This window comes from Rhinolophus sinicus, linkage group LG04 (genome assembly GCF_036562045.2).
Source record: "Rhinolophus sinicus isolate RSC01 linkage group LG04, ASM3656204v1, whole genome shotgun sequence".
In the NCBI taxonomy this organism is placed as follows: domain Eukaryota; kingdom Metazoa; phylum Chordata; class Mammalia; order Chiroptera; family Rhinolophidae; genus Rhinolophus; species Rhinolophus sinicus.
In genome coordinates, this window is record NC_133754.1 from 171,704,377 (window position 1) to 171,732,156 (window position 27,780).

Sequence of the window (27,780 nt, forward strand, 5' to 3'; positions counted from 1 at the left end):
ACTGTACTTTTCTCCCTGGGCCTGACTCTGAGCCTGATGCCGTGGTCCACACACAGCGTCCCGACCTCCATCAGGCAAGCAGCATCTCCATGGACTGGTTCCCTGTGGCTGCTGTAACAAATTACCCAGTTCATGACTTAAAACACTACTTTGTCCTCTTACAAAGAGAGATCAGAAGTCCAAACTCAGTCTCACTGGGCTGAAGGCAGGTGTCAGCAGGGCAGGTTCCTTCTGCACGCTCTCTCTGAGAATCCATTTCCTTGCCTCTGAGCTTCTAGTGACCACTTGTATCCCTGGGCTCGTCCCTTCCTCCAGCTTCAAAGTGCATCACTCCAACCTCACTTCCATCATCACAACACCCTTTCCCCTTCTGTGTCAAATCTTTCTCTGCCTCTTTTACAGGAAACCTTGTGATTATATTGGGCCCACCCAGCTAATCCAGGATAACCTCCCCATCTACATGCCTGACTGAATCACATCTGCAGTCCTTTTACCCTACAAGGTAGCATTCACAGGTTCCAGGACTGGATACCTTTAGGGGCCATTATTCAGCCTACCACACCCATTTTCCAGGTGGGGAATTTAGGCTCAGCAAGGTAAAATTTCTTGCCCTTGATCACACAGGATTTGGAATCTGATGCCAGGAGATCTGGGGCTTGACAAAGCTCTCCTGCAGCCAGGTAAGGGTTCGTCTGTGCAGAGGTATTAGGACTGGGGAAGGGCATACGAGTCCCCTGGGAAGGGCTGGGGCCTTCAGAGATACTGGCTGATACAGAGGTCAAGTGGAATCCAGGGCTCTGGGCTCAGCTAAGAACAGGATCTGGTGCAGGTCTGTGGAATCAACTACACCTAACCCACTTCTGGCAGAGCCCTGGACACAGAGCTAGACAAAGCAGGATGCCCCAAACTCTTCTTGCCCCAGAGGAACCTGGGGAGGAAAGAAATGTGCACTGGAACTGGGGAGCAGACCATTTCTTGCCACCGCCCCCTCCCTGCCCCCCTCCGTGTATTTTTGCTTCGAACACCCACTGCCCTTGGCTCCTAGAACAGTGTGGCCTGAAAAGGTAGAGGATGGGAAGTTATTGAGAATTTACTGCCTCCCTTCTCTCTCCCAGGCCTTGTCCAAAGACTGACAGCATGAAAGATCTGTCCCCTGGCCCTGAGTGGGGACAATTTTAGGCCTAACTTACACTCTGGTGTCCCTGAGGGATCAGGTTGCAGCCACCCTCCCAGTACAATGCCTGAAATCCCACCTTTCTTGGTTTCCTCCCTTTCCCCTCCTGACCCCCTTCTCCTTTACTGCCCGCCCGTCCCCCAGTGAATCTCTTGCATACATATACTCATCTGAGTCCGTTTCTGGGACCTCCCCTAAGGTGGGCCACCTTTCTATGTTTTAATACATCCACATACATCGTGAATTTTGCCCCATGACACAACAATGCCTTTTAATCTAAAAATATAATCTGCAAATAACCTTCAGGTAGGGTGTTCCAAAATGTGGGTGTGATTCCAGTGCTCTTGCACCCTCCCTGTGGGTCCCAGATTGAGCCATGGGGGCCCGGGGGAGAGAGCAGTGGTGTGCGGTGCTCTGATCCCTCCATCTACCTAACCCACCCCTTTCCATGTCAAGTAATCAAGACCCCAGCCGCACAGGCAGGCCACACACCACACTGGACCCCAACCTTGTTCAGATCGCTTTATTGAAAAATTAAAGTCATAAGCTCTGTATATAAATACACTGACATCGCTGGTCACCTGCAAGGCCTCTGGGATAGGCTGGGGGTGCAGTGGGAAGCGAGGATATTGGGGTCCCCAGGGGTGTGGAGAGGGAAATAAATAATAAATACCATGAGGTACAGGGAGCTAGGAGAAATGCGGGTGTGAATGGGGGGGGGGTTGCTTGATGCTTTTTGTGGCACTAAAGGTCCTGCAAAATGCCCTCCTGGCTGGCGGCCGTGTCCATGAATTCTCGTGTGACCTCACTCCAGACAAAGGCCCCAGGTATCTGGGGATGGGCCAGGTCCTAGAAGGTTGGGGGGATAGCAGTGCCCCCTAACCAACCCAGAGTAACAGGCCCTGGCAGGCCTCAGGTGGATGTGTCAAGGCGCTCCACCCTTCCCCTTTCTCCCCTTCCTGAAACCCACACGTGTATTGAGTGCCTACTATGTACTGGGCACGGTACTAGATCTTGACCTGACCTTCTGTTTGCCTTGCCCAGCTCCTTCTTCCGGTTCTGGTCCAGTGGGCTGGGAAGAAGTGGGGGATGTCTTCCTGCTACCCTGGCCATGCATCCCCGGCCCCTCAAGGAGCTTAACAGTGCGAGGAGGGAGGAGGGACCAGGGCCAGGGGCCGGGCAGCAGTGGGAGGCCTTCAGACCTCAGCCCCTACAGCATCACGTTGAACTCGGTGACCAAAAAGTCGATGTAGTCACGCTCCTTGGTCTTGAAGGCCTCTGCAATGATGCGCGCTGCTTCCCGGTGCTCCTTGCCCCGAAGGGTCAGTCCATTCACTTCCAGGATCACGTGGCCCACCTTGAGCTGCCCACAGTTGTGGGCCGAACCTCCTCGCTGCAGGGGCAAGACACAGGGCAGGGGCACGTGTGGTGTCCCAGGGCTAGTCCGGGCAGGCTTTGATCCCCCACTGAATCAAGCCTGACACTGCCCACCAGGTAGCTACAATCTGGTATCCATTGCCCTGATTAGAAAAATTAAAGCTCAGTGACAGCAAAGGTGGTATGAGCCTGGCTCTTTCCTTGGATGGTGGGTCACCTCGGGGGAGGCAAAATCCTGGGGACGCTGATAAAGGAACCTTTACGGGTAGGGAGAGATGGTCAGTTGGGGGCCGATGGGACATACCTGAATTGTGACGATCCTAGGCAGGGGCTGGCGGGTATTGGCACCACCCTCAATGGCGATGCCCAGGGTGGCCGCACTTTTCTTCACACGGACCAGGGTGGACGTGGGCTCCAGGAGTCCGGGCTGCGGGTATGAAGGAGACCAGTGACTGAGGTCTTCTCAGTGGACAGGCCTGACCATGACACACCTCTATGTCAGCAGGGCTCAGACTCTAGCCCCATGTTGGGAGCCTCCAGGATGCCAGGCAGTAACATAAGCCTTTGGTGTTCTCAGCCCTCTAATTGCTACAAAAATCCCTGAGGCTCGGGAAGTTAAGGGGTGGCCCAAGGCTGCCTGGTGGTGACTTGAACCCAGGCCTGACTGCCTCAGCCACCACATCACGTCAGAACTGAGCTTTAATATTCTCAGGTCCAAGCTTCAGTACTTGGCTTGTCAGAGTCATGGCAAAGGTAGGCCTTCAATTGGGCCTCCATTCTAATACAGCATTCTTTCTGGTACTCCCATCCCTCCAGTGAGGGGTCTGTCTCCATCCCTTGTGGTCGCGTATCAAGCTGAACCCTGGTCAGGGACTTCCTGTCCTTCGCCTGGGGCCTGCCTTCCCCTTCCCCTCTGAGCCCCCTTCCTCCTTGCTCACCGGTTTGGTGGCCCCCTCTGTGCTCCTCTCGTTCCGAGGCGGCTCCTTGCTACTCCTGCTCTTGGTGGACACCATCTGTCTGCCTCGGCCGGGGGCGCTGGCCTCTACCTCACCAGCATCCACACCACTGTCCTCGCTCAGAGTCTGCCCACTGTCCGAGAGCTGTGAGAGCGTGGAGGCTGCTGGGAAGGGGAACAGCTGGGGTCAGAGAGGGCTTCCTGGAGGAGGTGATGGGGCTGCAGGCTGGAAGGCTGGGAGCATTCTCTGGGCAAAGACTGGGGAGTGGGGGAGCTGGAAGGCAGGGAGACACTCCACCACACTTCTACCTACTGAGACCTGCCCTTCCAGCTGGGCCTGGCCCCAAGGCTGCCACTTTCCACATCAGCCTTGACTGTCCCTGGTGTAATGTAATTATCAAAACAGAGGTCAGAAGGCAAACCCAGTCCACAGATGTGTTTTTTTTTAATTCACACAATACTGTTAAGTTTTAATGATGGACCAACACACTCAAATTAGGGGATTTCACATAAAAGTAAAATTTCTACTTTCTCGAGGAAAACAAAAAGGAAAGTCTTCCACGTCTGGTCTGCACCCCTGCATGACTCCAGCTGGCCTGAGTTGAGTGTGGGCACATGCCCTCTGGTTCACCAGTCAACCCAGGCTGTTTCGTTATATATGTAACAGCCTAGTCCCTGAGTTTGAGACCCTCTGTTAAGAACACACACTCTGGAGTCCGGCAGATTGAACGTGAATTCCCTCTGACCAGCTGTGCAACCCCAGGTGAGTTACATAGCCTCTCTGAGCCTCCATGTTCTTGTTCTAATCAGGAGCAATGATGCTTATCCAATGGGGTTATCATAAAGGCTAATAGATATGACGTATAGATTGAAGCAGCCAAGAGAACAGACTTGGCCTACATTGCTTGGCTCCACAATTACTTTCTGTGCTGCAGTTTCATCATCTATTTAAAATAAGGATAATTATAGCACCAGCCTCACAGAACTATTGGGGGGATTAGATGAGTTACTAATATAGGCAAGGCAGACAGTGCTGTGTAACCGTTAGTTCCTATCATTGTGTGTGTCTGGCTCAGTGCTAGGTCCAGAGGCAGCAGTGATCCATCTGTAATAGTTAGGGTTTGTCACCACATCCTGCCTGCTCTCCCCTTTGCTGCCTTCCCAGGGACCCCTGACCTGGCCTGCCACCTTCCCTGGCCACAGTGGGCCCTGAATATCACTTTAGCCACAAGATGGCAGCAGAATCCAACAAAATATACCCAACTTGCTAACAGGAGGGAGGAGAGGGCTCAGGCTTTTGAGTGGAAAGCAGGCTCTACCCTTCCCTCCACCTCCTCGGCTGGACGTACTCCAGAAACTCAGGGGCTACAGACTTGCACTGGCCTCCCGGGTGCCTGTAAGGCCCATCCTGCACTCTAATCCTGATCCCAAGTCAGGAGACCCACCGCCACCCAGGGGTCCACCTTTCCCCCAGTACCTGGTCCAGGCCAGGCCCTGGGAGACAGAGATCACAGAAGCCACCTCTGCCCCCCAAAAGCTTAGTTTTATGGTGGGGGAGAACTGCTAGGTGAATTCAGTGTGCCCAGGGCTGGGGATGCTGGAGGAGGAGCCCAACCCTTAACCGCAGCCTGGCAGGGCTGTCACTGTCATCTCCATTCTGAGATGGAAAAGCAGCTCAGAGAGGCATAGCAGCTGGTCCACAGTCACACAGCTGGTACATGGCAGAGCCAGGACTCACATTCATCTCCAACTCCAAATCCCCTAAACGTGGGCTCAGACCCTGTTTCCCCTGCCACCCTGACTCCAAGTGGGGAAATGCCTGGGGTAGAAGGCGCCTCACTAGGCAAGCACCTGGTTCCATTTTCACTGTGTTGATGGGCACATCAAGCCAGAGGGGACAGGGCCTGTCAAGATCACACAGTGGCACCCTACCCAGCCCCCAGGGTCTGCCAGTACTCACTGCGTGTCTGGGGCAGTGCCCTCACTTCGTTCACGTCTGGCTCGCTGTCCGGGCGGTGTACCTCCACCATGACAAAGTGTTGGTTTGTGCCTGTCTGGTCTGGGCGGCCAGATGGGGAGGGTGGCGGGAGGCAGCCCCCAGTCAGCGTGGCCTCTGAAGGGGGGCTTTTCAGGTGTGGTGGGGACTGGACCCGTGGGAAGGGGCCAATGGGGTGTTGGGTGACCAGGGCCAGATGGGCGTCCAGTGGCCTCTTGGTGCTGGGGTTGGCAGGGGAGACGGAGGCGTAGATGGGGGAGTAGGGCGAGTCCTGTGCTGAGGGGGCCTCTGGGGTGGGCGCAGTACCCGCCGGCGGGCTGCGATTCTGGGGAGCCGAGAAGACGATGCCCGAGTGGGAAGACGCAGAGGAAGGAGGCTGGAGGTCCTGGCTCCCAGGCTTCCTCTGCTGGACCAGAGGTGGTGGGGGAGGCGGCGGCTTGTAGCTAGGCAGCCCCTCAGCCGTGGATTTGACATCATCCTGCCAAAAGACCCAACAGGAGTAGAAGGAGTCAGAGCCCATTGCTGCTGGAAGAGGGGAGACCTGACAGCCGAGTGGGCCAGGCCTGGCTGGAATTCTGTCCCCGCTCTATCGGCTCTTGGCCACACTGCTCTGAATAATGCAACACCAAGTGGAAAACTTCTCCCAGCATCTCAGCAGCTGATAAGCGTCAGGATCCTGGCCGCGTCTCTGGGGACGGCACCGTTACCTTTGGGAACTGAAGTTCTTGGCATCAGCCAGAGTTTGTCACAGGGAACAAGACTTAATGAGAGCCGGGATGTGGAGACTGGAAAAACAAAAAAGGCATTTCTTTGGCTTTTGTTTTCAGGCTATGAGAGATGGGAGGTGTGACAGGCCTGGAGGGAGAGCATGGCATGGGCCGGGTGCTGTGTGGCCCTGGGCAAGGCACAGCACATCTCTGAGTATGGCTCTGGGCAACGGGACTGCTGCAGCAGAGTTGTGGGCATATGAGGAGCAATGTGTATAATGTGTTAGCAAGGTGCCTGCCACCCAGTAGGTGCTTATGAATGGCAAATATGGATATTGTCATTACTATTCCCCTCTGCTACGTCAACATTCAACACTTGCATAGCTCTGATCGTAGCACCAGCACTGTTTCAAATGCTTTACTTAAATTAACTAATTTACCCCTGAATTAATTAATTTACTCCACTTATGGGGTATACTATTCTTACCCCAATTTTACAGATGGGAAAACCGAAGCACAGAATGGTTAAGAAACTTGCCCAAAGTCACACAGTCAGTGGCAGAGGTGATATTTGAAACCAGGCAGGCTGGCTCCAGAGCCCAGGGCATTCAAACGTTATTTGGGTCAGAATCACAAAGTGATAACCCCTAGGCTGCTGACGTGTGCGCATGGATATGAGGCCACATTTAACTTCCCTGTCCAGCCCAGTCATATGGCCTCTTCAGGGACTTCTTTCTACAAGCTCCATATTTCAGTATTTGCTCTGATAACGTTCAGATAACATATCAAAAATAACACCCACTGGGCAAACAGTCCAACAGCCTGACAGCCAAAAATGCCCAGAAGGAGCCCCTGTTGGGGACGGTGGAGGGACGGATACACTTGTGTACAGGCCTGGGGATTGGTCTGAGAGCTCACAGCCAGGTTCTCTGTCCCCTCCCACTGGCTCTCACCAAGGAGCCAGCCCCCAGGGAGGGCAAACGTCAGGAAAGGGAGAGAGAGCCTCTTACCAAGGAAACATCTGGGAGAGTGCTCATATTGCTCTGGACGGCCTCGCCAGTTTCCTCCAGGTCCAGAGTGTTCTAGAAACGGAGAAGAAAGCTGTGTGAGCAAATATAAACCACGAAGGAAAAACCAGTTTGCTCTCTAGGACTCCAAAATCTACGGGCCCTGGGACACGTTCAGGTGGCTTATGTGATTCTGACATGCCCCACCCACTCTGTTGGAATTTATACATTAAAATGAATGTCAAGTTCCTTGCCAGTCATTCTGAAATCAATTTTTCTTTGAGACTTTCTGATTATTTCCAGGCCTCCCAGGAACTACCTGGAGATGCTGTGGGGTGGCCCTGGCCTGGACTGGGAATTCCTGAAGCTGGGTGCTGCTCAACACCATCAAATCCCAAAGGTTCTCTCTCCACTGCTCACTGACAGAATCCCAGGAAGGTGTGCAAATGGCAAGATACATATGAAAGATGGATTGGGAAAGTGTCTCTCTCTCTCTTCTAATTTTAATGGTTTTAATAGTGATGGGGCTGGAAAGGTTTAAATGGACCTTATTTTGTAAAAACGTCCATTTCCTCTTTCCTCTTCTAACTTTCCAGAAGAAGCCTATTGTTCCCTCAAATGACACTGAGCTGCCAGAAGGCCACCTCTAGGGCTTTCCTGGGAGGCTGAGCAGCACTCCCTTCTAAACTGATCTTTTCTGAGGACTTGGGGGAGCCATTTCTCCACCCGACAGAGCCCAGGATGTCAAAGCCTCCGCAACCAACACCTGACTTATGTCTCAAGTGTAGCAATCAACACTGAGCAATCTCAATGCTCCAGACTGACAGGACCTGGGACACAGAGATGAGACACGACCCCTGCCTTCAGTAGCTTAAAGATAGTGGGATTAACACAAACAAGCATGGAGGAGGCTGCGCACAGAGTGAGGAAACAGGCATATAATGCAGCTGGGGATGGGTTACCAAGGAAGGCTTCCTGGAGGAAGGAGCATGTCTGAAAGTTGAGTCTTGTCGGTGAGTTAGGTAAAGGAGGGAACAATGGGTGTTTCAGAGGAAAAGGTATTCATAAAGCAGAAAGGATAGGGATGTTTGAGAATCTTCCAGCGGTTCCACATGAGTCAAGCATGACACTGTTTGGACCTGAGCCCGAGGGCAGTGGGTTGCCATGGGGACTGGTCAAGTTTGCCTTAAGATGCCCTTTGCTCATTTCCTCTCAAGCCACACTAGAACAACGCAGGCATGCCAGGGCCTCCACACGGCCTGTTCCCTCTGCCTGGAACATTCTTCCCCTCGGCTAGCCACAAAGTATGCTCCATTGGCTTACCTCCTTCAAGACTGTATTGAAATATTACCTCCTCAAAGAGGCCTACCCTGACAACTCACCTAAACTCACAACCCCCATCTCTCCTCCTGCTTTATTTTTCTCCTTTGCATTGATCATTATTTTTCACCCAGTGGCCAGGATATATGAGGTCTGACAATTAAGTTCGTGAACTTTTGCAATGATGTTGCTAACCTTTTTTGATATCAGAGGGATTATTCATTATGCATTTGTACCAACTGGACAAACATTTAACCAAGTTTACTATTTGGAAGTGCTGAAAAGGCTGTGTGAAAAAGTTAGACGACCTGAACTTTTCGCCAACAATTCATGGCTCTTGCATCACAACAATGCACCAGCTCACACGGCACTGTCTGTGAGGGAGTTTTTAGCCAGTAGACAAATAACTGTATTGGAACATCCTCCCTACTCACCTGATCTGGCCCGCAGTGACTTCTTTCTTTACCCAAAGATAAAGGAAATATTGAAAGGAAGACTTTTTCATGACATTCAGGACATCAAGGGTAATATGACGACAGCTCTAATGGCCATTCCAGAACAAGAGTTCCAAAATTGTTTTGAAGGGTGGACTAGGCGCTGGCATCAGTGCATAGCTTCCCAAGGGGAGGACTTCAAAGGTGACCGTAGTGATGTTCAGCAATGGGGTATGTAGCACTTTTTCAAAGATGTTTGTGAACTTAATTGTCCGACCTCGTAATTCTTGAAACATAAGTCAGATAATGTCCCTCCCCAGCTCATAACGCTCCAGGGCCTTTCTCTCTTCCTTGGAGGAAATTCCAAACTCTGCACTCACTGTGCCTCGTGACTGGGCCCTTTCCTGCTACTCCTCCAACGTACGGGACAGTCCTGCCTCAGGGCCTTTGCACTTACTGTTCTCTGCCCACACTGCTTCTGGCTCATTCCCTTACTTCATTTAGTTCTGACTTCAGTGATGCCTTCCTGGACCAGCCCTGTCTAAAACAGCACCCCGCCCCTTTACAACACTGTCTAACCCCTGAATCTGCTTCGTTTTTCTGTATAAGATTTATCACTACCTGATCTTATACTATTAATTTGCATACTGTCTCTCAGTAAGATACAAATTTCTCAGAGGCAAGACTTGTGACCAGCTGGTCCCTACTCTGTCCTCAGTGTTCAGCATAACGGCTTCTTGATAAATATTTACTAAATATTGATAAATAGTCAATCAATGAATTGATGGGGAAATGAATGAATCAATCACTCTGGCCATCACAGGGAGGAGGCCTGAGCAGGCAGAGAATTGAGCAAGGAGGCTACTGTTTTCATGGAGAGCAGTCATGGTGGCCTGAGTGAGGGGGAGGACAGAGGGTAGGGCTGGAAGACGACCCCCAACTCCACACCCCCTACGGCAGAAGCTGCTGGGTCATCCACACTGAGCCCCATCTCCAGGGATCCTCCCAAGGCAAAGAGACCAGGATCACAGAGACCAGTCATGGGAACCCACTAACCGACAAGATGCTCGGCCCTCCTGGCTTTGAGCCTCTCACTCCCAGGGCTCCTCATTTGGTCTCCTGATGCCTTTGAGGCAAAGTCAGACCCGGACAACTGCCCCATTTACTCACAACGCTGAGGCTTACATGCAAACCTCAGCCCCCTGACGGGCTCCTGTTCTGTCCTGCACACTGCGTCTCAGGAAGACGCTGCTGACAGCCTCAGCGATGCCAGGACAGAGGGAGGTGGAGCAATGGGTTTGCTCTCTCACCCACTGACTGGCAGCACTACTTTTGGCTTCTTTGAGATCATATCCAGCTCTGCTACTTACAGGTGACTGATGCTGGACAAATCACTGAACTGCTCCATGCCTCAGTTTCCTCATCTGTAAAATAGGGCAACAGCAGTCTCTCCCTCATGGGGTTGATGTATTAACACCTAAAAAAATGCTCAGTACAGAGCCTGGCATAACATATGAGGGGAGGTGACTGTTACACACATCAGAAGCCTGGGACCTTGCAAATGTGTTCCAGCAACGGAATAGTTGCAAAAGGTACCCTGGCCTGTGTGAACACCTTGATGACAAGGGAACGGCAGCCCTCCCATAAATCCCCTCCAAAATCCAACACCATAACGAGTCCAGTGCTCCTTGGAAAAAGTCCAGCTGGGTAACAAAGACCATCCAGAGTTAAGGTGAATGGTGAGGTGGGGCTGGTTACATGCAATGATCTCCGAAGACTTGGCTGTCGGAGTCCTGGTCTCAGCAGGAGGCTCAGAGAGAGCCAGAGGCCTGGGAAGTGCCCACGGCAAAGACAAGAGGGGCCTCCACCACACTCAAATGTAGCACTGCCCCCTGCCCCTGGAATCCAACCTGCAGGCACACTGGGGATTCAGAGGACAGTCCATGGTGGGACCAAAGACACCGAATTTTCTCCTGTTCTAGCGCATCAGGAGTTTCAACCATGTATTTAGTTACTCAACAAGCATTTATCAGGTGGCTTTGACTTATGAGGAAATCTCATGGGGATAAAAGATGAGGAGGTAGGTCACTGCGTCTCCAGTGCCAGGCAGAGGCCCAAGCACACAGAAGCTGCCCACAAACTCCTGTTCTGATGGGGCAGGCAGCTGTAAAAGAGCCCAGGAGGAGGGGAAAGGAAGGCTCCAGAGCCTGACAACACAAGCATGTCCTTGCTGAGAGCTCTACAGGGAGGGTGTGCCTTTCTCGTAGAAAGAGGAGATCAGAGAACTACAAAGTGGAGGACCTACTGTGTGCCAGGCCCCCTGCCGGGTGGTTCCCTCCCATCATCTCATTTGATTCTCAGTGTGAGGCAGGCACTACGATTCTCCCCAGCTCACATCTTTTATACTTAAGCTCAGAGAAAAAGAAGTGACTTGTCCAAGACCACGTGGTCATTCTCCAGCCAATCACGATTCTAACCCAGGTCAGGATGACTGCAAAGCCCATGCAGGCCTAACCGACCCCAGAACTGGATAGCGCCCTGGTACCATAGGAACCAGAGGGCCCCAGGAGCCACTCTCTCTGAACCAAGGGAGAACACAGCCATCATTGGCCCCTGGCCTCAGACATTCTCTGCTATCAATGGCATCCTGGAGCCCAGACAAGGCAGGGAGGGAAAGGGGGAGGGTGGAACTGGACAAACGTTCAGCCTGGGAGGGAGGCCTGAAGTGGAGCAAATGGCAGACGGGTCGGAACCCAGCCCTGCCAGACTCCATCTGCTGAATCCAGACGCTCAGGAGCCCCGAGTCCCCGAGCCATGTTCCTTGTGCATCTGAAATAGCTGCAGACAGCAGGCTAAGAACCCAGGGGATGCGTCAGCAGAAATGCTCACAGAACAGGCTTCGAGAGGAGGATCAAGGTCAGAGCTCACACAGGAGCTGGTCTGTGCATCCTGGCCACCCCGACCCCCAGTTTCTTGGGGCCCCCTTCTCCTGCACCCACTGAGGCCAGAGCCCAGCTGAGGGATTAGACCCAGTAGCTCAATGAATTCTGCCAAGTGGGATCCTTCACTCATTCTACAGTTGAGGTGACTGAAGCTCAGAGAGGGAAGGCCACCTGCCCAAGGTCACACGGCAAGGATGGAGCAGGAAGCTGAACCCTATTTAGGGTCTGATTGTTATCCAGACTGCTTCCCACAAGAGCCAGGATGCCCCCAGGACCTCCTCTCCCAGCTTTTTTGTCTCCAATCTGTGGCAGTTCAGAAAATTCCCTTCCTTTCAGAGAAAAAAGAAAGCTTTTTATCTGAGTTGGCCCAATCAGAGACTGTATGTCCCCCGGGTCTGGTTTGAGGGGACCGTGGGGACAAAATGAAATGCAGTGATAAGGGGCAATCACCTGTGGACTCCTGATGCTGGAAATGGAGGCTCGCATGGCCCAGGTGCCACCTCAACAAAATGAGGCCTCTCCTTTCCCTCCCTCCGCCCCACCCTTCTCCGCCCCAGCCCAATTCCCTAGTTGCTAGGCCTCCATCCCCTCATTACAAGGAGAGGGCTCTTACATAAAGGTGCTATTTTCAGCTCTTTGCTCTTCTTGCTGTTTTACTCTAATGTCAGGACAACAGGCTCCCCCCACCTCTGCCTCAAAATGTCCATGGAGAGGCCTTAGGCTGGGCGGCCTCCCCCTTTTGGATACGGGAAAACTGAGCCACTGAGTCACAAAGGCTTCTGGAGCTCACAGGACACAAGGAAAGAGAGGAGAGAAACCAGAGAGGGAGGAGTGAGAATGAGAGAAAAAAGAGAAGGGAGAGGATTAGGGGGAAAGAGAGGCGGGAGAGCAAAGGGAGAAAGAGAGGAAGGAAAGATGAGAGAAACGCAGGACGTGGTGGGACAGCTAGAGCTGGGGCTCTGGAAGAGAAGCTTGTCAGTCCCGGAAAGACGCGGTGGTAGGCGGGGCAGGACAGCCATGTGAGCTGGCCACAGCCAGAATGTCCTGGCATTCCTTGGGGGTGGGGGTAGTGGGGCTGCCCAGAGTGCAGTGGACAGGCCCTGAGGGTCCAAAGGGGTCATGGAGCCAGATGCTGGAGTGACTGACAGCCGTGGTGGGGTTGCTGGGCCATGCTGCTCCCAGGCTCTCCAAGCACGGGGTGGAGTGGAGGTCTGGAGGCTGACGGGGAAGGTCGGAGGAATGGACTGGGAGAGAAAGGAATGGACGCAGAGGACTGGAACCCACAGCTGCTGGGTGGCTGGTACCAGGGGAACTGCCCCAATGCTGGGCTGTCACTGGGCCTTTTTACCAGCTTGCCCACTCCTGCTGTCATGTTTTACCACTAAACCAGAGGCAGAAAAGTCCCTGGGAAATCTGCATACAAAGCCCTCCTGAGACAAGACAAATCCTTGTCCTAAGGAAGCCTGTTTGGTATAGACAGACGGTGCTTCCTCTGACCCATTTCATCTCCCTCCCAGTGGTCTTAGGAAAAGGCTGTCATTCAGTGGACAGAGAGTGTGACCCAGAATCTCCAGGGCAGGGCTGAAAGAGCCCTTAGGACAATCAGAAACCAGGGCTCCAGAAGGGAACGCAGGAGCCTGTGAACTTGGCTGGGTGAAAACACTGCATCCTTATTTTCATTAATCTAACTGAAATGTAGCGTTTCCTTCCGTTATGAATGGAGGCAACACAGCCCAGCAGAATCTTCAGTGCCTGTGACACTGTCACCAACCGAAGTCACAGATCTTTCATATCACATTCCAGTTGCTGCAGATGCCACAAAAGCCCATATATGCTCATCAGGGCTTCCAATTACAGCCCTTACCGACCCGCTGCCAGACGTCATTGGGCGTGCTAATAAAGCAGCACACGTTTGATGATTTGTTTTGGTATTTTGAAAATGTAATTTCATTATAATTTGTTTTTTATGTAATCCCATGTATGTGTTTTACTTTTAAACATTTAAAACTGTTATTCTGAGAAGGGGTGGCAGGGCTTTGCCAGCCTGCCAGAAAGGTTCACGGCACAGAAAAGATAAAGACCCCCAATCTTGAGTCAATGCTTAGTCCAACTCTGTCCTTTTATAGCTGGGAAAATGGGGGCTCTGAGAGGAGCAGGGGCTGGCCCGTGTCCAAACAGGCTCTAGCCCCTGTGAACCTGGTTCTGTTTGGTGGAAACAGTTTCCATCACCCTCAAATCCCCACCCAAGGAGGCAGATGCTTGGCAAAGGACTGGCTGGAAGGAACTTTCCTTATTTCAGACTCCAGCTTGAGGCAAAGCTGCAGCCAGGGGTCACTAATGCCTCCGCTGAATTCATGATTCGGGGGCACAGGGGATGCAAGCTGAGGTTTCTCAGGAGGGAATGGGCTGTTCTATTCAAGGGGAAAGGAAAACTCCGCCCTCGCCTTTACCCCATCAGGGCACTGAGCAGCTTCCTGGGATGGGGATACAGAGCTAGTCTACCTGACAACATACCTACACACCTGACAGCACCTGACAACATTTATGCATACCTGGACTGTACCTGACAACATAGGTACACATCTGGACAGTACCTGACAATGCACCTGCATACCTGGACAGCACCTGACGATGTACTTGCATACTGGGATCCCACCTGACAATAGACCTGCACACCTGGACAGCACCTGACAACGTACCTTCACATCTGGACAGCACTGATGATATACTTACATACTGGGACCCTCAGCTGATAACATACCTGCATACCTGGACAGGGTTACTCCTATCCACTTACCCCTCTGAGCTCTCTCCACACACAGGAGAGACATCTTAAAACATGCAAACAGGATCATGTCACTTCCTTACTGAGGACCCGCGATGGTGTCCCAGTTTTAAAATTAAACCCAAGTCCCTGGCAACTCCTGCTGCTGACCCTCACTGCTTTCCCCTTTAGTCCGGGCACTCTGGCCCCACCAACTTCCTGCTGTTCTTTCCATGATTCTCCCAGCTCAGGGCCCTCACCTGGCTCTCTAAGCTGCCTTGTTGGTGAGAACGACTTTAGATCTCAGCTCAGACATCTCTCCCCAGATGCCCCGATGGGTCTGGGCCCCAATCCCATGCTCTCACACCACACTTCGACCCACTTATCAGAGTGTGAATTATGTAGATGATTTGATTTAAGGCTGTCTCCCCGACTGGACTCGGGACGCTTCAGGTGGGCAGGCATCATTGTCTCTTGCTCGTGGCTACCAGTGCCCCACTCAGGGTCTGGCATGTAGGAGGCACTCAATGAATGCCTGCCACATAAATAAAGGAACGGCTGAGTGAATGAGTGAGTGAATCGATGGGTTTCTCCTGCTCCCCACAGGAGCAGGGCGGAGGACTTGTCCCCACAGTGCACTCTCTAAACCCATCCAAGCTGGAGCAAGGCAGGAAGTGGGAGAAAGCCCTCTAATAGTTTACTCCCTGTTTCTGGAAAGAGTGAGCTTAACAATCAGGTGTCTCTGTGGCTGGAGGGGCCTAAGACAGGCCTGAGCTTCTCCACCTTCCTTTTGGCCTGGATGAGGAGGGAGACATGGCAGTCATAGGGGAGGAAGCCGATGCAGCAAAGGGCTGACACCCGCACCCAGAGCCATTCTCAGGAAGGCCTTCAGAGGCAGGGTCTCCCCCACATATTTGGGAAGGCCAAGAGAGCCCCTTCCCAGGCACATGATAAGCCTGGGGTGCAAAACCTGTCAAATCTAGGTAGTAAAGGGCAATCGTTAAGGCCACAGCAAGTCCCAGCTGTCACCCCCAACCTCAGTGGCATCTGCTCCGTGGGTACAAGGCTGGCCTTGACCCCTTTTCCTCTGTAATTCTCTGCAGTGCCCTTTGTTAGCTTTTAAAGTTTCAACAGAATCGACTTTCGTGGACTCCACACCAGCAAGCTCACTCCCGATTTCACTGAATCTTCAGGACAACCCACAGATGGCCGGTCTCATCAGCCCAGTGTACAGACATGGAAACTGAAGTTCTGAAAGCTCAAGGTGACATGGCGACTAGTTAGGAGAGTCATATGTGGGATTCCAGAGCCTATGCACTTAAGCCCCTCCACCACGGGCCTGCTTGCATGAGATGAAGAATTCAAGAATTGTCTGGCAGGCCTTGCTTCTTGCGCTCAACTCTCCTGGCTGACTTCTTTATGGGAGGGGAATGAGTCTCTATTAGACAAATGGGAAATAAACACAGTTTGTCGATGGGGGAAGGCTACATCTGATTTCCATTGATCGATTGTGTCTGGTTTGAGAGAAAATGGCTGTAGCAGGAGCCACGTTGAACCTGAGATTGATAACCGTGCAGCACGATCCAGGGAAGTCAGGCTAAATGGAAACTGGCTCCACGAGGGGCAACCCTGTGGGGCATCTGGGTCACTGATAGCCAGCTGCCTGCCACGTTGCCCATCTGAGTGCCAGGCAAAGGACATTTTCCTACAAGGAGGGAGGCAAATGTTTAAAAGTCCAGACGTTAGAGAAGAACCCTGAGTGGCAGGGAGTGCATTTCCATTTTAGTTTCTGCTCCACATTGCCTGGGCTCCACTGTGTTCCAGCCCCTGGCACTGGGGGCACAGATGGGAGCTAGATGTGGCCCCGCATGCACCCTGCCACCTCTCCCTGTGTACTGGGGGAGACAAACTCAGGAAGAGGTTAAAGCACTGTGATGTGAAAAGCACGTGAGCTCCACAAGGACAGGGATTTGGGCCATGACAAAGAAATGTTTTTGGTTATCACCCAGATTTGAGGGTTGTTTGTTACTCAGCATCACTGCAGCAAAAGCTCACTAATACATGGTACTGTTGCAGACTACCATCTGGCACTTAGTGGTGATTAAATATTATTTTCCACACTCTCTCTGTGGAGTAATGCTGCAGCCCTTGTCCAAATGCCCAGAGAAGTGGTGGGAAAATAGAGCTGCCATTCCTCGCCATGCCACCCCTGGAGTATTTCCCTACATCTCCCAACAGAGACAGGACTCTGAGTTAGAGGAGCCTTGACGGGGGTGGTCTGCCTTGCTCATACAGGTGGGGAGATTGGGGCTGACGGTGCATGAGGAGCTTTCTTGAGGGCACACTGCATGGTAGAGACAAAGTGGAGAAGTGTGCAGCTCCTGGTGCCCTGTACTCCTGCAGGAGGGGCTTCCAGGAAGAGGCAGTCTCTGTCCTGTGGCTCCATACACAGGCAGCATGGGTTATCCAGTCTGAGACTTGCTGTGTGTGTGAAAGGGGGTTCCCAGGAGATACCAAGCCAGCAGCGGGAAGAGCTGGTGCTGCAGAGCCCATCATCACATCTCTCAGCATCTCAGGCTGCACGACCTCCCCAGGCCCTTCCTGCCACTGACCCTGTTCCTGGTACAAACCCATCCTCATCTATTCTCAACAATCAGTGGCATCCTGTTCAAACTATGTCAGACCATGTTGGCCCTGCTCTAACCTGCCAATGGCTCCCATCTCAGAGTCAAACTCTTCAGTACAGAATCTGCCACTGCGCTTCCCTGCATTCACCCTGCTCCAGCCTTAGGGCTCCCTGGATTTTGCACGGACACTCCAGGCCTGCTCCTGCCTCAGGGAGCAGTTGCTGTTCCCTCTGTTTCCAGTGCTCTTCCCAGAGGTGGGCGTGGCTATCTCCCTCACCTCGTCCTGGTCTTTACTCAGGTGTCACTTCCTGACCACCCCACCCCTTCCCCAAGTCCACTTCCTGCTTTATTTTTCTCCTTAGCACGTTTCTACCCCTTATACTGTGTACTTCAGTTACTTATCTTGCTTACTGTCTGTCATCCCTGCCGGACCCTAAATTCCATATGGAAAGGACTTCTTTGTTGTTCACAACTGTATTCCAGCACCCAGAACTGTGTATGGCACACAGCAAGCACACAATCAGCATTTGTTAACAGAACCGAAGGATGAGGAGGGAGGGAGGAGATAGGCAGACAGACAGACAGACAGATAACGTTAAAAAGCCGCTGCCTCCTTCAGGAAGGCATCGCAACCAGACGGGACGGTTAACAGCAGCCACTCAGAAGCCAGCAGGCCTGGGTTGAATCCTGACTCCACAACTCACTAGCTGAGTGACCTTGAGCAAGTCGCTTCTCCTCTCTGAGCTTCAGTTTTCTTCTCAGTAAAATGGAGATCATAGCAGTACTTGCCACTCTTAGTTGCTGAGAGGGTCAAAGAAGATACAGTTGGAAAGCATTATCCCAGTACCGTGGCGAACCCGGACAAATGCCAGCTATTGTCCTTATTAAGAAAGGTCCCAATTATTAATATGGATCAAGCTCTGTGCTGAGCACCAGGGATTCAGTGGTGACCCAGGCACAGTCACTGCCCCCAGGCAGCCCCTGCTCAAGGCGGGTAACTGTCTCATTAGAATATAATGAGACCGGAGCCACCACAGGAAGCCCGGGGCACTGGAGGAGCCAGTGGCTGAGTCAGCCACCTTGAAGGGATCAGGGAAGTGTTCTTGCAAGAGGTGGCATGGAAGTTAAGGGGTGAAGTACACACAGGAGACAGCCAGGGCAAGTGAAGTGGGAAGGAAAACATCCAGACGACAGAGTGAAAGGCTACGGAGTCTCTCAACAGCTGCGCAGCACAGACATTATCATTCGCATTTTGCAGATCCTAAACCTGAGCTCAGAGAGGTGAAACCACTTCCTGAGGTCACACAGCAAGGAAGTGGCAGAGCTGGGATTTCAATGGAGGGCATTCTCACTCCAGAGCCTGAGGAAACCTGATGAACTATTGAGCAGAAGAGAAAATGAGCACCAAGGAGAACCCTGGGTGCAGACGTAAGGGGGTGGCGGGAAAGGCCACAGCCCCCTACCTCTGCCCTGGCTAAGGGACGCCCACAGCCCCACCCAGCAGAAAGGACGGTACCTCCATCAGGTCTATAAGCCACAGCAGCCGCTCCTAGGGAGGAAGGGTGGGCAAAAGGCAAAAAGAAAAATACATCAAATAAATATTAGGGAGGGGGTGGGCACAGCAAAACCCCCCAAACGCATGTGTGTGTACATGCATGCGTACACACACACACACACACACACACACACACACACACACTGGCAAAATAAACGATTCTCTTTTCTCTTTACTTTGAACGCTTTGGACAGGAATAAAGGAGGGATGGAGAAGAAAAGGCCCCATTGCTACAACCAGCACTGCTTCATTCTACCTGCCTCCTTGAAGGAAAGCAGGGGTCCCCACTGCTCTACAGAAATGACTCTTGTCCCTGAGAAGGGCCTTCAGAAGATGGTCATTCACCTTGGGGCAACCCAGGGACTTTGCGGCAGGTAGGGCTAGGATCATTAGTCACATTTGGCAGACAGAAAAACTGAGGCTCAAAGACGGAAAACGATTTGTCCAGGGTCACACCTGCTAATGACAGGCAGAGCCTGAAGGAGGACCCTATTCAGAAGACTTGCTCAGAGAAGACCTAGACTTCTGAGAGGCCCAAGCCCTGTGCAGGCGGAGGGCACCTAGAGCAGGATGAAGATGGGGGGCATGACAGATCCGGCAGCATTTTTCAGAATCCTCCAAGTGTCTGCAAGGCCCTGGACGCAAATCCTCAGGGTGGTTTTCCCAGTCAGGTTGGGCGAAGACAGAAAGAAGAGAGGCTTTACCTGCCCTCAGTGTGTGGGCAGCGTCTCTGTGGTGCTGACACTATCCAGGAAGTGCTCACCATTTAATCCTCCCAACAAGCTGGGGAAAGTGGCATCGCTGCCTCAATGCAAGTGGGGAAACTGAGGCACCATGGGGTGACGCGACCTTCTTTGCATACAGCCTCTCCTGCATATAAAATTTCTCTTAGAATCCACCCTAGGGCTCAACCTGGTCTTGGTTAGTCCGAATCTGACGTGCACGTGCAATATCGTGGGTCACAGACTCCCACAGCTGTTCACACCTCAGCAGCTTGGGGACCCCTTCTATATGTCCCCCAAAACTCCCTGCTCAAAATCATCCCATGGCTTTTCTGAAGTCTGCCTTCCCCACGGCGCTCTCTCCGGCAGGGCAGGGCCAATTGCCATATCGGGGGCCCAGGCTGGCCAGGGGCAGCACCTCTCAGGTATGGGAGAGACCCCTGGGCTGGGCCAACGTCACTGCAGGCCAGCGCTGAGCTGGGGCAGGGACCCTTGCCCAGAGACTTTGCCAGGCATAATAGTCACCTGGACTCCTCCTAGTCCTGAAGACTGACCTACTGACAGAGCCTCGGGCTGCTGTGGCCAGAGCCAGCACGGACCTCAGGCCATTTTACCCATTGGAAACTGAGGCCCAGAGAAGCTGGGGTTTAAAGCTAAATCTCCTGTGCCCCCTGCTAGAACGCATCCCATCCCACCCACTGGGTCTCTTGTCCCCTCGGGTTTCAGAGCAGTGACTTGTGACTCCTGAAGCCCCACTTGGACACTATCAACGTACATCAGAGAGTGTGCACAGGGTCCAACATGCAGCCTCAGCTGGGGGACAGCCTCCTCCGTGCCCCAGAAGTGACATGCTCATCCTGAAGCATGACAATGTCTCCCCTGCAACCATATCCAGAACCTGGAGGACTGCACAGCAGTTTCCCGGTCAGCCCAGGAAGGGACGAGGACGAAGGTGACTCAGGATGGTAGGGGTAGGAGGTAGAGGAATAGAAGTTCCCCCAGAAACTCCAATCCCCAGAGCTACAAACAAAAAAGCCACGCTGGGAATTGGGGTCTGCAAGGAAAGGCATGCATGCTCCAGGGCTGTTTCCCGGGGGCTGCAAGCTCATCTGTGCCCACGAACCACCTCTGCCAGCAACCCTGGACACCACCACACCCTCAGAGCTCCTCCTTCTCCCACAGGACAGCTGACCACGTCTGTCCCAAGTCTAATTGGGATTCCGCCCATGAGAGCTCCCGTTTCAGTGTCTGGCAGCTACATGCTTAAGAAACGTGACTTTCCTCTTCCTTTCCATAGGTGAGGAATGATCCACAGGAAAGGAGAGTATGGGCCCAGCCAGCCCTCCTGACCTGCCGCCTGGCTCTTCCCACTATATAACTGGTTGCTTCCCATGATGGATAACAAGGCATTTTCTCTGCCCCTTTCTTGCAAGGCCTCCTGGGATTAATTTGCCTCTGAGCATCCTGGGGGCAGAACCACGCCCTGAGATGGACCAGATGCTTTTCTGGGGTGGGAGGCTGAGGAGTCTGGGAGAGAATCAGGCTGGGGCTCCATGACAAGAGGACATGTCTCAGGGAAGACCCAAACACCATGACCACTGCCATGAATACACTGCGTGGTTCTCTCATGGGAGCCTCCCACGGACTGTCATTATTTTAAATATTTGTCTCATCACCTGTGTTTTTTACCTTTCTACCCCCAGCCCAACCCACCAGACTGTGAGCCCTACGCGGCAGAACCACATCTATTGTCTTCTAGAGTCCGCGCCTGGCACGCAGCAAGCACTCAACAATTATGAGGTTTCTACAGGTGAACAAACTCAGGATCAGAAAGGCAAGTAGAGGTGGGAAGGGGTGGTCTCACTGCAAAGTCAGTACAGTTGCCCCTCGGTATTTGTGGGGGATTGGTTCCAGGATGCCACACAAATACCAAAACCCACGACGCTCAAGTCCTTCTATAAAATGGCATAGTATTTGCATATAACCCATATCTGCATATAGGCTACAGCAGGGTCTGCCTACACGTCACAGCATTTGTGTGGCTTCAGCATGGTGCTTGGCACATGGCAGATTCAAGTTTTGCTTTTTGGAATTTTCTAGGATTGTTTTTTTTTCCAAATTATTTTCAATCCACGGTTGGTTGAATCTAAGATGTGAAACCCATGGGTACGGAGGGCCAACTGTATCTTTACTCCCCTGCTGGCCATCGAGCCAGGGCCGGGGCCGGGGCACTTACCCTGGCTGAGCTGACGGTGGTGGAGGTGCCGTGGCTGCCTGTGGACGAGCCCGTGTCACTGTAGGAGACCATGGAGTAGGTGTCTCCAGTCCCAGGGCCTGGGGGCTGCCTCGCCTTCATGGACTCAATCTCCCGCCTCAGCACCAGGTGGTCGAAACGCTCCAGATCTTGGGGGGAGATGGTGCCTCTCACCTCAGAAAGGAGCGAGAACTGGAGGTGGAGACAAGTGTGGCACTCAGCAGGTTGCTGCACCAGCAGGGGGCCCCCTGCTGCCCCAAATGACCTGCATGCAAATTTGACCACTGGGTTCCTCTCTTGAACCCTCTGTGGCTCCCCACTGCCCACAGGAGAAAATCCAAACATCTTCACCTAGACACCAGGCCAGCATCATCTGACTCTTCCTCCTCCCTGGCATCTGATCATGCACGCATGACATCAACTCCCGGAACACGCCAGAAGCCCATGGCTGCCCCTTCCACTTAGAATGCCCCCCTAGTTCTTTCCAAATGCTTCATCCTCAGTGAAGTCTTTCCAAATGTAACCGCTCCCAGTGGATGTAATCACTCCTTCCTTCACGCAGCTTTGGAAACTCAGGCTTCCGCTACAGCAGGGTTCTCAAAGCTGGCAGCACAGCTGTCAGCTGGGGGCTTGTAAAAATTGCTGGTGGCCGGCTCCTCCCACATGTATGTGGAGTTAGCCAGCCCAGGGTAAGGCCCAGGCATCGCTTTTAAAGAGCAATCCAGATGATTCTAAATGTGCACTCAGCATCAGAAGCCACTGTGTTAGGGCTCCCCTAATCACAGGGGACTTTAATTGACTGTCTCCCCAGGAGTCTGTGGGCTTCCCCAGGGCAGTGGGCGGTCTCGGTCACCAGTCTCTGTCCAGGGTTCTATTTAAGCCTGACCGCTGTGGGTTCTCAGTAAAGGAGTGGGGGACCAAAGGAGTCAGGGAAGGATGCACAGCCCTTGAGCCAAGCAGAAGCCAGGCCCCACCAGCCTCGAGGAGGGGCTCAGGTTACCTTGGCGTGGGTGTTGAGCAGCTCAAACAGGGCCATGACGAGGGCCTCCACGGAGACGCTGCCGCCGCGGTACTCCTCCAGGTAGTAGGACATGGTGGCACGCTCCTGCTCGTTCAGCAGGTGCCGAGCCTGCTCCTCCAGCAGCACGCGCGCCTGGTTCCCCAGGCTGCTCAGTGTCACCTGGGAGCCAGCTGGCCCCTTGTAAAATCCAAGCTGAAAGACAGGAAGACAGAGGCCTGGGGATTCTGAGCTGCTCTGGAGCCAAGAGGCCAGGCCAGGCGAGCAGCAGCCACACTGCAGAGGGAAAGGGTGGGTCTCTCAGTGGCCTCAGCCCTCCCCACAAACCCGCAGGAGACATTACCGATATGTTCTCAGGGTATGTGGCCTCCTTCAGTTGCAAAGTGCTTTATGGCCTACATAGCACTTTTATGTATGTTATCTCATCAGATCCTTGTAACCATTCAGAGGCAAGCAATATTATTAAGGTTCCCATTTTATTCTTTAAATTTCAATTTTTCCCTTGATAAAGTGGGGATAATAGTAACGTTATTTCCAAAATATAGCTTAGATCAGCACACACACACCACCCCGTCCCTGCCACTGTCTCTATCATCATCAGCTGTGTCTAAGATGCTACTCGTTCTCCCCTCTGCCTCTCTCTGAAAAGACCCAAATCTCATCTTGTTCCCTGTTTAAGACCTTCAACGGCCTCCCATCCTTTTAGGTTAGCAGCCAGACCTCTTACTTTGTGGTCCACAATGCCCTGTGTGACCGTCCCCCTTGTTGTCCTCTGGTCCCAGCTCCCCCTCGCTCCCTGCACTCCCTCACACTCTCCTTTCTTCCAAAAAGCCAAGCCCTCTGCCTGCCCCAGGGTTCTGGCTCATGCTGTGCCCACCACTAGATCTGCCCCCTCCTGCTCCTGCACCAGGCTTTGATCTCAGTAACTCCTAACACTCAGTTCACAGCCCAGGTATCACATTAGCCTTTGCCCTCTCCCCACCCCTATCTAAGTTCGATGTCGCCTCTGCAAGTCGCTCACATAACACCCAGCACCTTGCCTTGATGGCACAGAACATCTTCTATGATTAGATGGGTGTGTAGGTGTGTTTTGTTTCATGTGTATCTCCTTCACTGGGGGTGATCTCCATGAGGGCAGGGATCTGATCTGCTGTTTGTTGCTTTTAACCCCAGTGTCTGGGGTGGTGCCAGGGCAGTGCCTAGAACCTGGCAGCACTCACAGACGTGTGTGAAACAGAGGGTGGACGGACAGACAGCGGGCTGCCCCAATGGAAGAGATCACGTATGTGAGTCACTCACAAACTGTCGGGCCCAGAGCTCCCCTCACCATGACAGAGAAGAAGCCAAGGACTCCCGGACAGAGAGACCCTACCTTGTCCGTCCCTTCTGTGGTGAGATCCCCAGGAAACCTATCAAGAAAGACAAGTGTGTTCAGATGCACGTCTGAGCAGTTCAGACAGGGCTGGGCGAGGGCAAGGCTGACCTGTAGCGGGGTGAGCAAAGCTTTGGAGAACCGTGGTCGCCACTCGCTGGGGCTACTCAAGGGAATATGAACCCCAGGACAGATGGGTGGCTTCCAGCCCACCCCCGCTCAACCACACGAACAGCACTTTTAAAACCAGGCAAGGTGGATCCCTGAGTTGTTTTCAACCCTATAGGACCAGGTCGGTAACATAGGAACGGAGAGAATAAGGGGCAACGGACCTGAGGCCTTGGGGTCAGGCCAGTCCTAAGGAGCGTGGGACAGGGGTGACTTGGAGCTCTGGAGATGCAATTCTCAGGCGCAATGCAGCTCCAGCCCATGTTTTCATGAAAAAAACGCGGGCTCAAGCCGCCAGAATTTCTGATTTTTAAGAAACAGCTAGGAATGCAGTTTTTTGTTTTTTTTTTATGGGAAACCTGATATCTTTTTAAATGCTGGCAACTAATTTTCAAAATGTTTAATACTGTGCAGGTGAAAAGGGAGGAAGGGAGGGAAGGAGGGAAGGAGGGAGGGAGGGAAAGAGGGAGGGAGGGAAGGAAGTGGCCTGGGGGGGGCCACCAACCAGTCTGAGACTTTTGATGGAAATCCAAAGGTGATTCATTACAATATTAGCAATTATTCATCCATCTGGCAACTCAATCTCATTTTATGATTTCCAAGGCCCTTTCACCCAAGTAACTCACCACATCCTCATTCATAGATCTGGGAGGGGGGCAGGGGTTACGACCCTCACTTTTCAAACAAAGCAACTAAGGGCCCAAAAATGTTAAATGATTTGCCTGAGGCAAATAAAAAATGAGAGAGCTGGATCCTGCAGTTCAGCTCTCCATGGGAAACAGGCCAGGAGAGGAGAAGGGACATGTCCAAGGTCATGTCCGAAAATAAAACGGACTCTCATGTTGGGACCCCAAGCTCTGAGAACTGGTGCAATCTTTACAGCTCAGGATGTGGCAGAGGTAGGTGAGGGGGGACCAAAGCTGGCTTTCAGAAACGGCCCTGGGGTCCTGCAGCTCAGAGTAAGCAGTGCGGCCTGACCCTGCTGAGTTCGTGGCGGTGTCCCCAATCCGGGAGCTGGCAATCCACTTGGTCTCATCCACAGTGGTTCGGGCATGGGGCAACCTCCCAACGTCCTTCACCGTCAGGATGAGGTGCTGGGATGACTTGAGCAGCTTGACCGCCTCGTCATGTAAGATGTTGAGAAAGCTCCGACCATTCACCTCCAGAATCTGGTCCCCAACCTGCCAAGACCATAATATAACACAGTGACCTAGGCTGTTTGCAGGATACCATCTCATGCCAGGGGCCTCCGATCCCCGATCCCCGATCCCAATTCTCCTGGCCAGCCTGCCAAGGAGGGCACTGAGGCTTGGAAAGGTTATGTGGATGCCTGAAGGTCACACAAAACAAGTCAAGGTCAGAGCCAAACTTCCCGTCCTGATCCTAAGCCCATGCTCCTGTCACTGGAAAGGGTCACCTCCCCTTGACCAATGGCTCTAAGGGGTGGGTTTACAAGGAGAATCCCAAGGATCCCCTTATCCAGAAAACAACAGTCATCTCAGAGGCTGCGGTAGGGAAGGATAAGGGGACAGGATGAGGTGAGAGGCATGAAGTCATACTTCTATTATTCCCTTCTAGGTTTCCACCTTGTTAAGATTTTTTTCCCCTCAAGCAGGCATTCTTATTATTACCTTAAGATGTAAACAACATTTTAATTTACTTAAGAAAAAGAACAATAAATGAGAAAACCAGCCTCCCATTAAAGCAATAACAGATTGCTTAGATTCTTACAAGCAGGGCGTTTTATTTTGAAATGCAAAAACACTTTTTTTTTTAATGACAGGAGTAAAAAATGAAAAACAAACAAAACAACAACTTAGGCTACCAATAAAAATAAATATGTGACAAAAATAGAAGAGGTTGGAAGGGAAGACGCTGAGTGTGAGATAGGCACATCTGAAAGGCTTACAACACATTTAAACACACAGGGTCCGGTGCTTCTCTTCTTGTCACAGATGTGGTGACTGTGGCCCATGGCATGGAAGGAGCTGCCCTGGGTCACCCCCTCACCGCGGCCCTGAAGGGCAGCCTCATAAGGCTAGTTACTTACGGCTGCTTCTCCTTCTCTCCAGCTTCCCCGCCTGCGGATGGCACGTGATCAACCCCCAGGGGGGTTTTCCAGCATTTTTCAAAGCAAGATTTGTAAAAGGTGAGCCAAGTAAGAATTTGGAAGCAAAAGAGGAGCAAAGAAGATGTGATGATGAGGCTGAGAACCGAAAACCCTGGTCCCCAGTTTCCTGTCTTTCTTTAACCCCTCGCCTGCAGTTGGGGAGTTTTCAGTACAGAGTGTGGCTCAGACTTTCCGTCTTCCCTCTGCACCACACTGCCATGCTCAGAGAAGGCCCTGTGCATCTCTGCCTCCATGACCCCACTGAGCAACACTTACTGCACACCTACTACGCGCCAGGCTCTGTGCTGGGATGCCGTGTGAGCAAGACAGACCGGTTCCTGCCTTTTGCGCTGCTCCTAGTTGAGAGTGAACTCCGTTTTGTGCTATTAATTGGGTTCTCCCATCAGCCTCTCCACACTGTATCCCCAGGGCACAGCACACAGTGGGAATTCAATACAAATTCATCAAATGAATGAAAACTAAGACACCCATTCCTCTCCATTCCTAGCCCTGGGACCACCTCTGCACCGGCACATTATAGCAACCTGAGGACCCAAATTGCAAACTGCTATTTACCTACCAGACGCTGACTGTGTGCCAGTTGCCTTGTTTGTCCCTTTACATATGTTTCTTATTTACTATCCTGCAGAGTAGGTACCATTGCTCTCATCTCAGCAGAGAGAACACGGAGGCTCAGAGAGGTTAAGTAAATCGCCTGTTGTCCCAGAACTAGTGGAGAGAACACCTAGGATGCAGACCCAGGTCAGGCTGGCCCCAAGGCCCTGACACTTTCTCCTACTGGGCTGCTGTCCGGAGCTCTCCTTGGGGACATGTGCCATCACTTCAAATCCAGCTTGTCCAAAGACACCATCCTCCCAGCACTCCCTAGCCCTGCCCACAGCACCCGGATCTAAAAACCCACCCCCATGGTCAACTCTGCCTTGATTCCCCTGAGCAGATCCTGCAGGAAGACCCACCCAATCTTCACCTTCCTCCGGCCCCTCCGGCCCCTGTCCCAGCCCGGGTCCCAGCCTCCTCACGCCTGGGTCCCTGAGCCAGCACCCCTCAAGGCACTGACATCCAAACTGGCCTCAGACCTTGCACCAGGTTAATTTTTCCTCAACTTTTTACTTTCATGACATCCCTCCCTGCTTAAAAACCTCCAATGACCCCCCACAATCCAGTAGGGAGCAAGGAGGTATGGTTAAGGGTTTCAACAGACTCTCAGACCTGGGTTCAAATCCTGGCTATGCTATTTCCATGCTGTACAAGTTCAAG

At 52.5% G+C, this 27,780-nt stretch overlaps 1 protein-coding gene across 8 annotated transcripts in view; it reads right to left on the reverse strand.

Annotated features, from left to right (window-relative positions):
* Positions 1-1,681: 1,681 nt before the first annotated feature.
* WHRN (whirlin) overlaps positions 1,682-27,780 on the reverse strand; it is an 83,769-nt gene continuing 57,670 nt past the window's right edge. For 4 of the 8 annotated variants that reach the window (XM_074330913.1, XM_074330910.1, XM_074330909.1 and 1 more), the window contains 10 exons: positions 25,371-25,573; positions 24,225-24,261; positions 22,835-23,047; positions 21,817-22,026; positions 18,820-18,852; positions 7,220-7,291; positions 5,467-5,980; positions 3,490-3,671; positions 2,856-2,978; positions 1,682-2,567 (listed from right to left, as the gene is read on the reverse strand). In XM_074330913.1, the coding sequence (XP_074187014.1) occupies positions 2,385-2,567; positions 2,856-2,978; positions 3,490-3,671; positions 5,467-5,980; positions 7,220-7,291; positions 18,820-18,852; positions 21,817-22,026; positions 22,835-23,047; positions 24,225-24,261; positions 25,371-25,573 (1,770 nt within the window). In that variant the 3' untranslated portion in view covers positions 1,682-2,384. The remainder of the gene's footprint in view (positions 2,568-2,855; positions 2,979-3,489; positions 3,672-5,466; positions 5,981-7,219; positions 7,292-18,819; positions 18,853-21,816; positions 22,027-22,834; positions 23,048-24,224; positions 24,262-25,370; positions 25,574-27,780) is intronic. The other 4 variants (XM_074330906.1, XM_074330908.1, XM_074330907.1 and 1 more) reach the window with 4 other exon arrangements.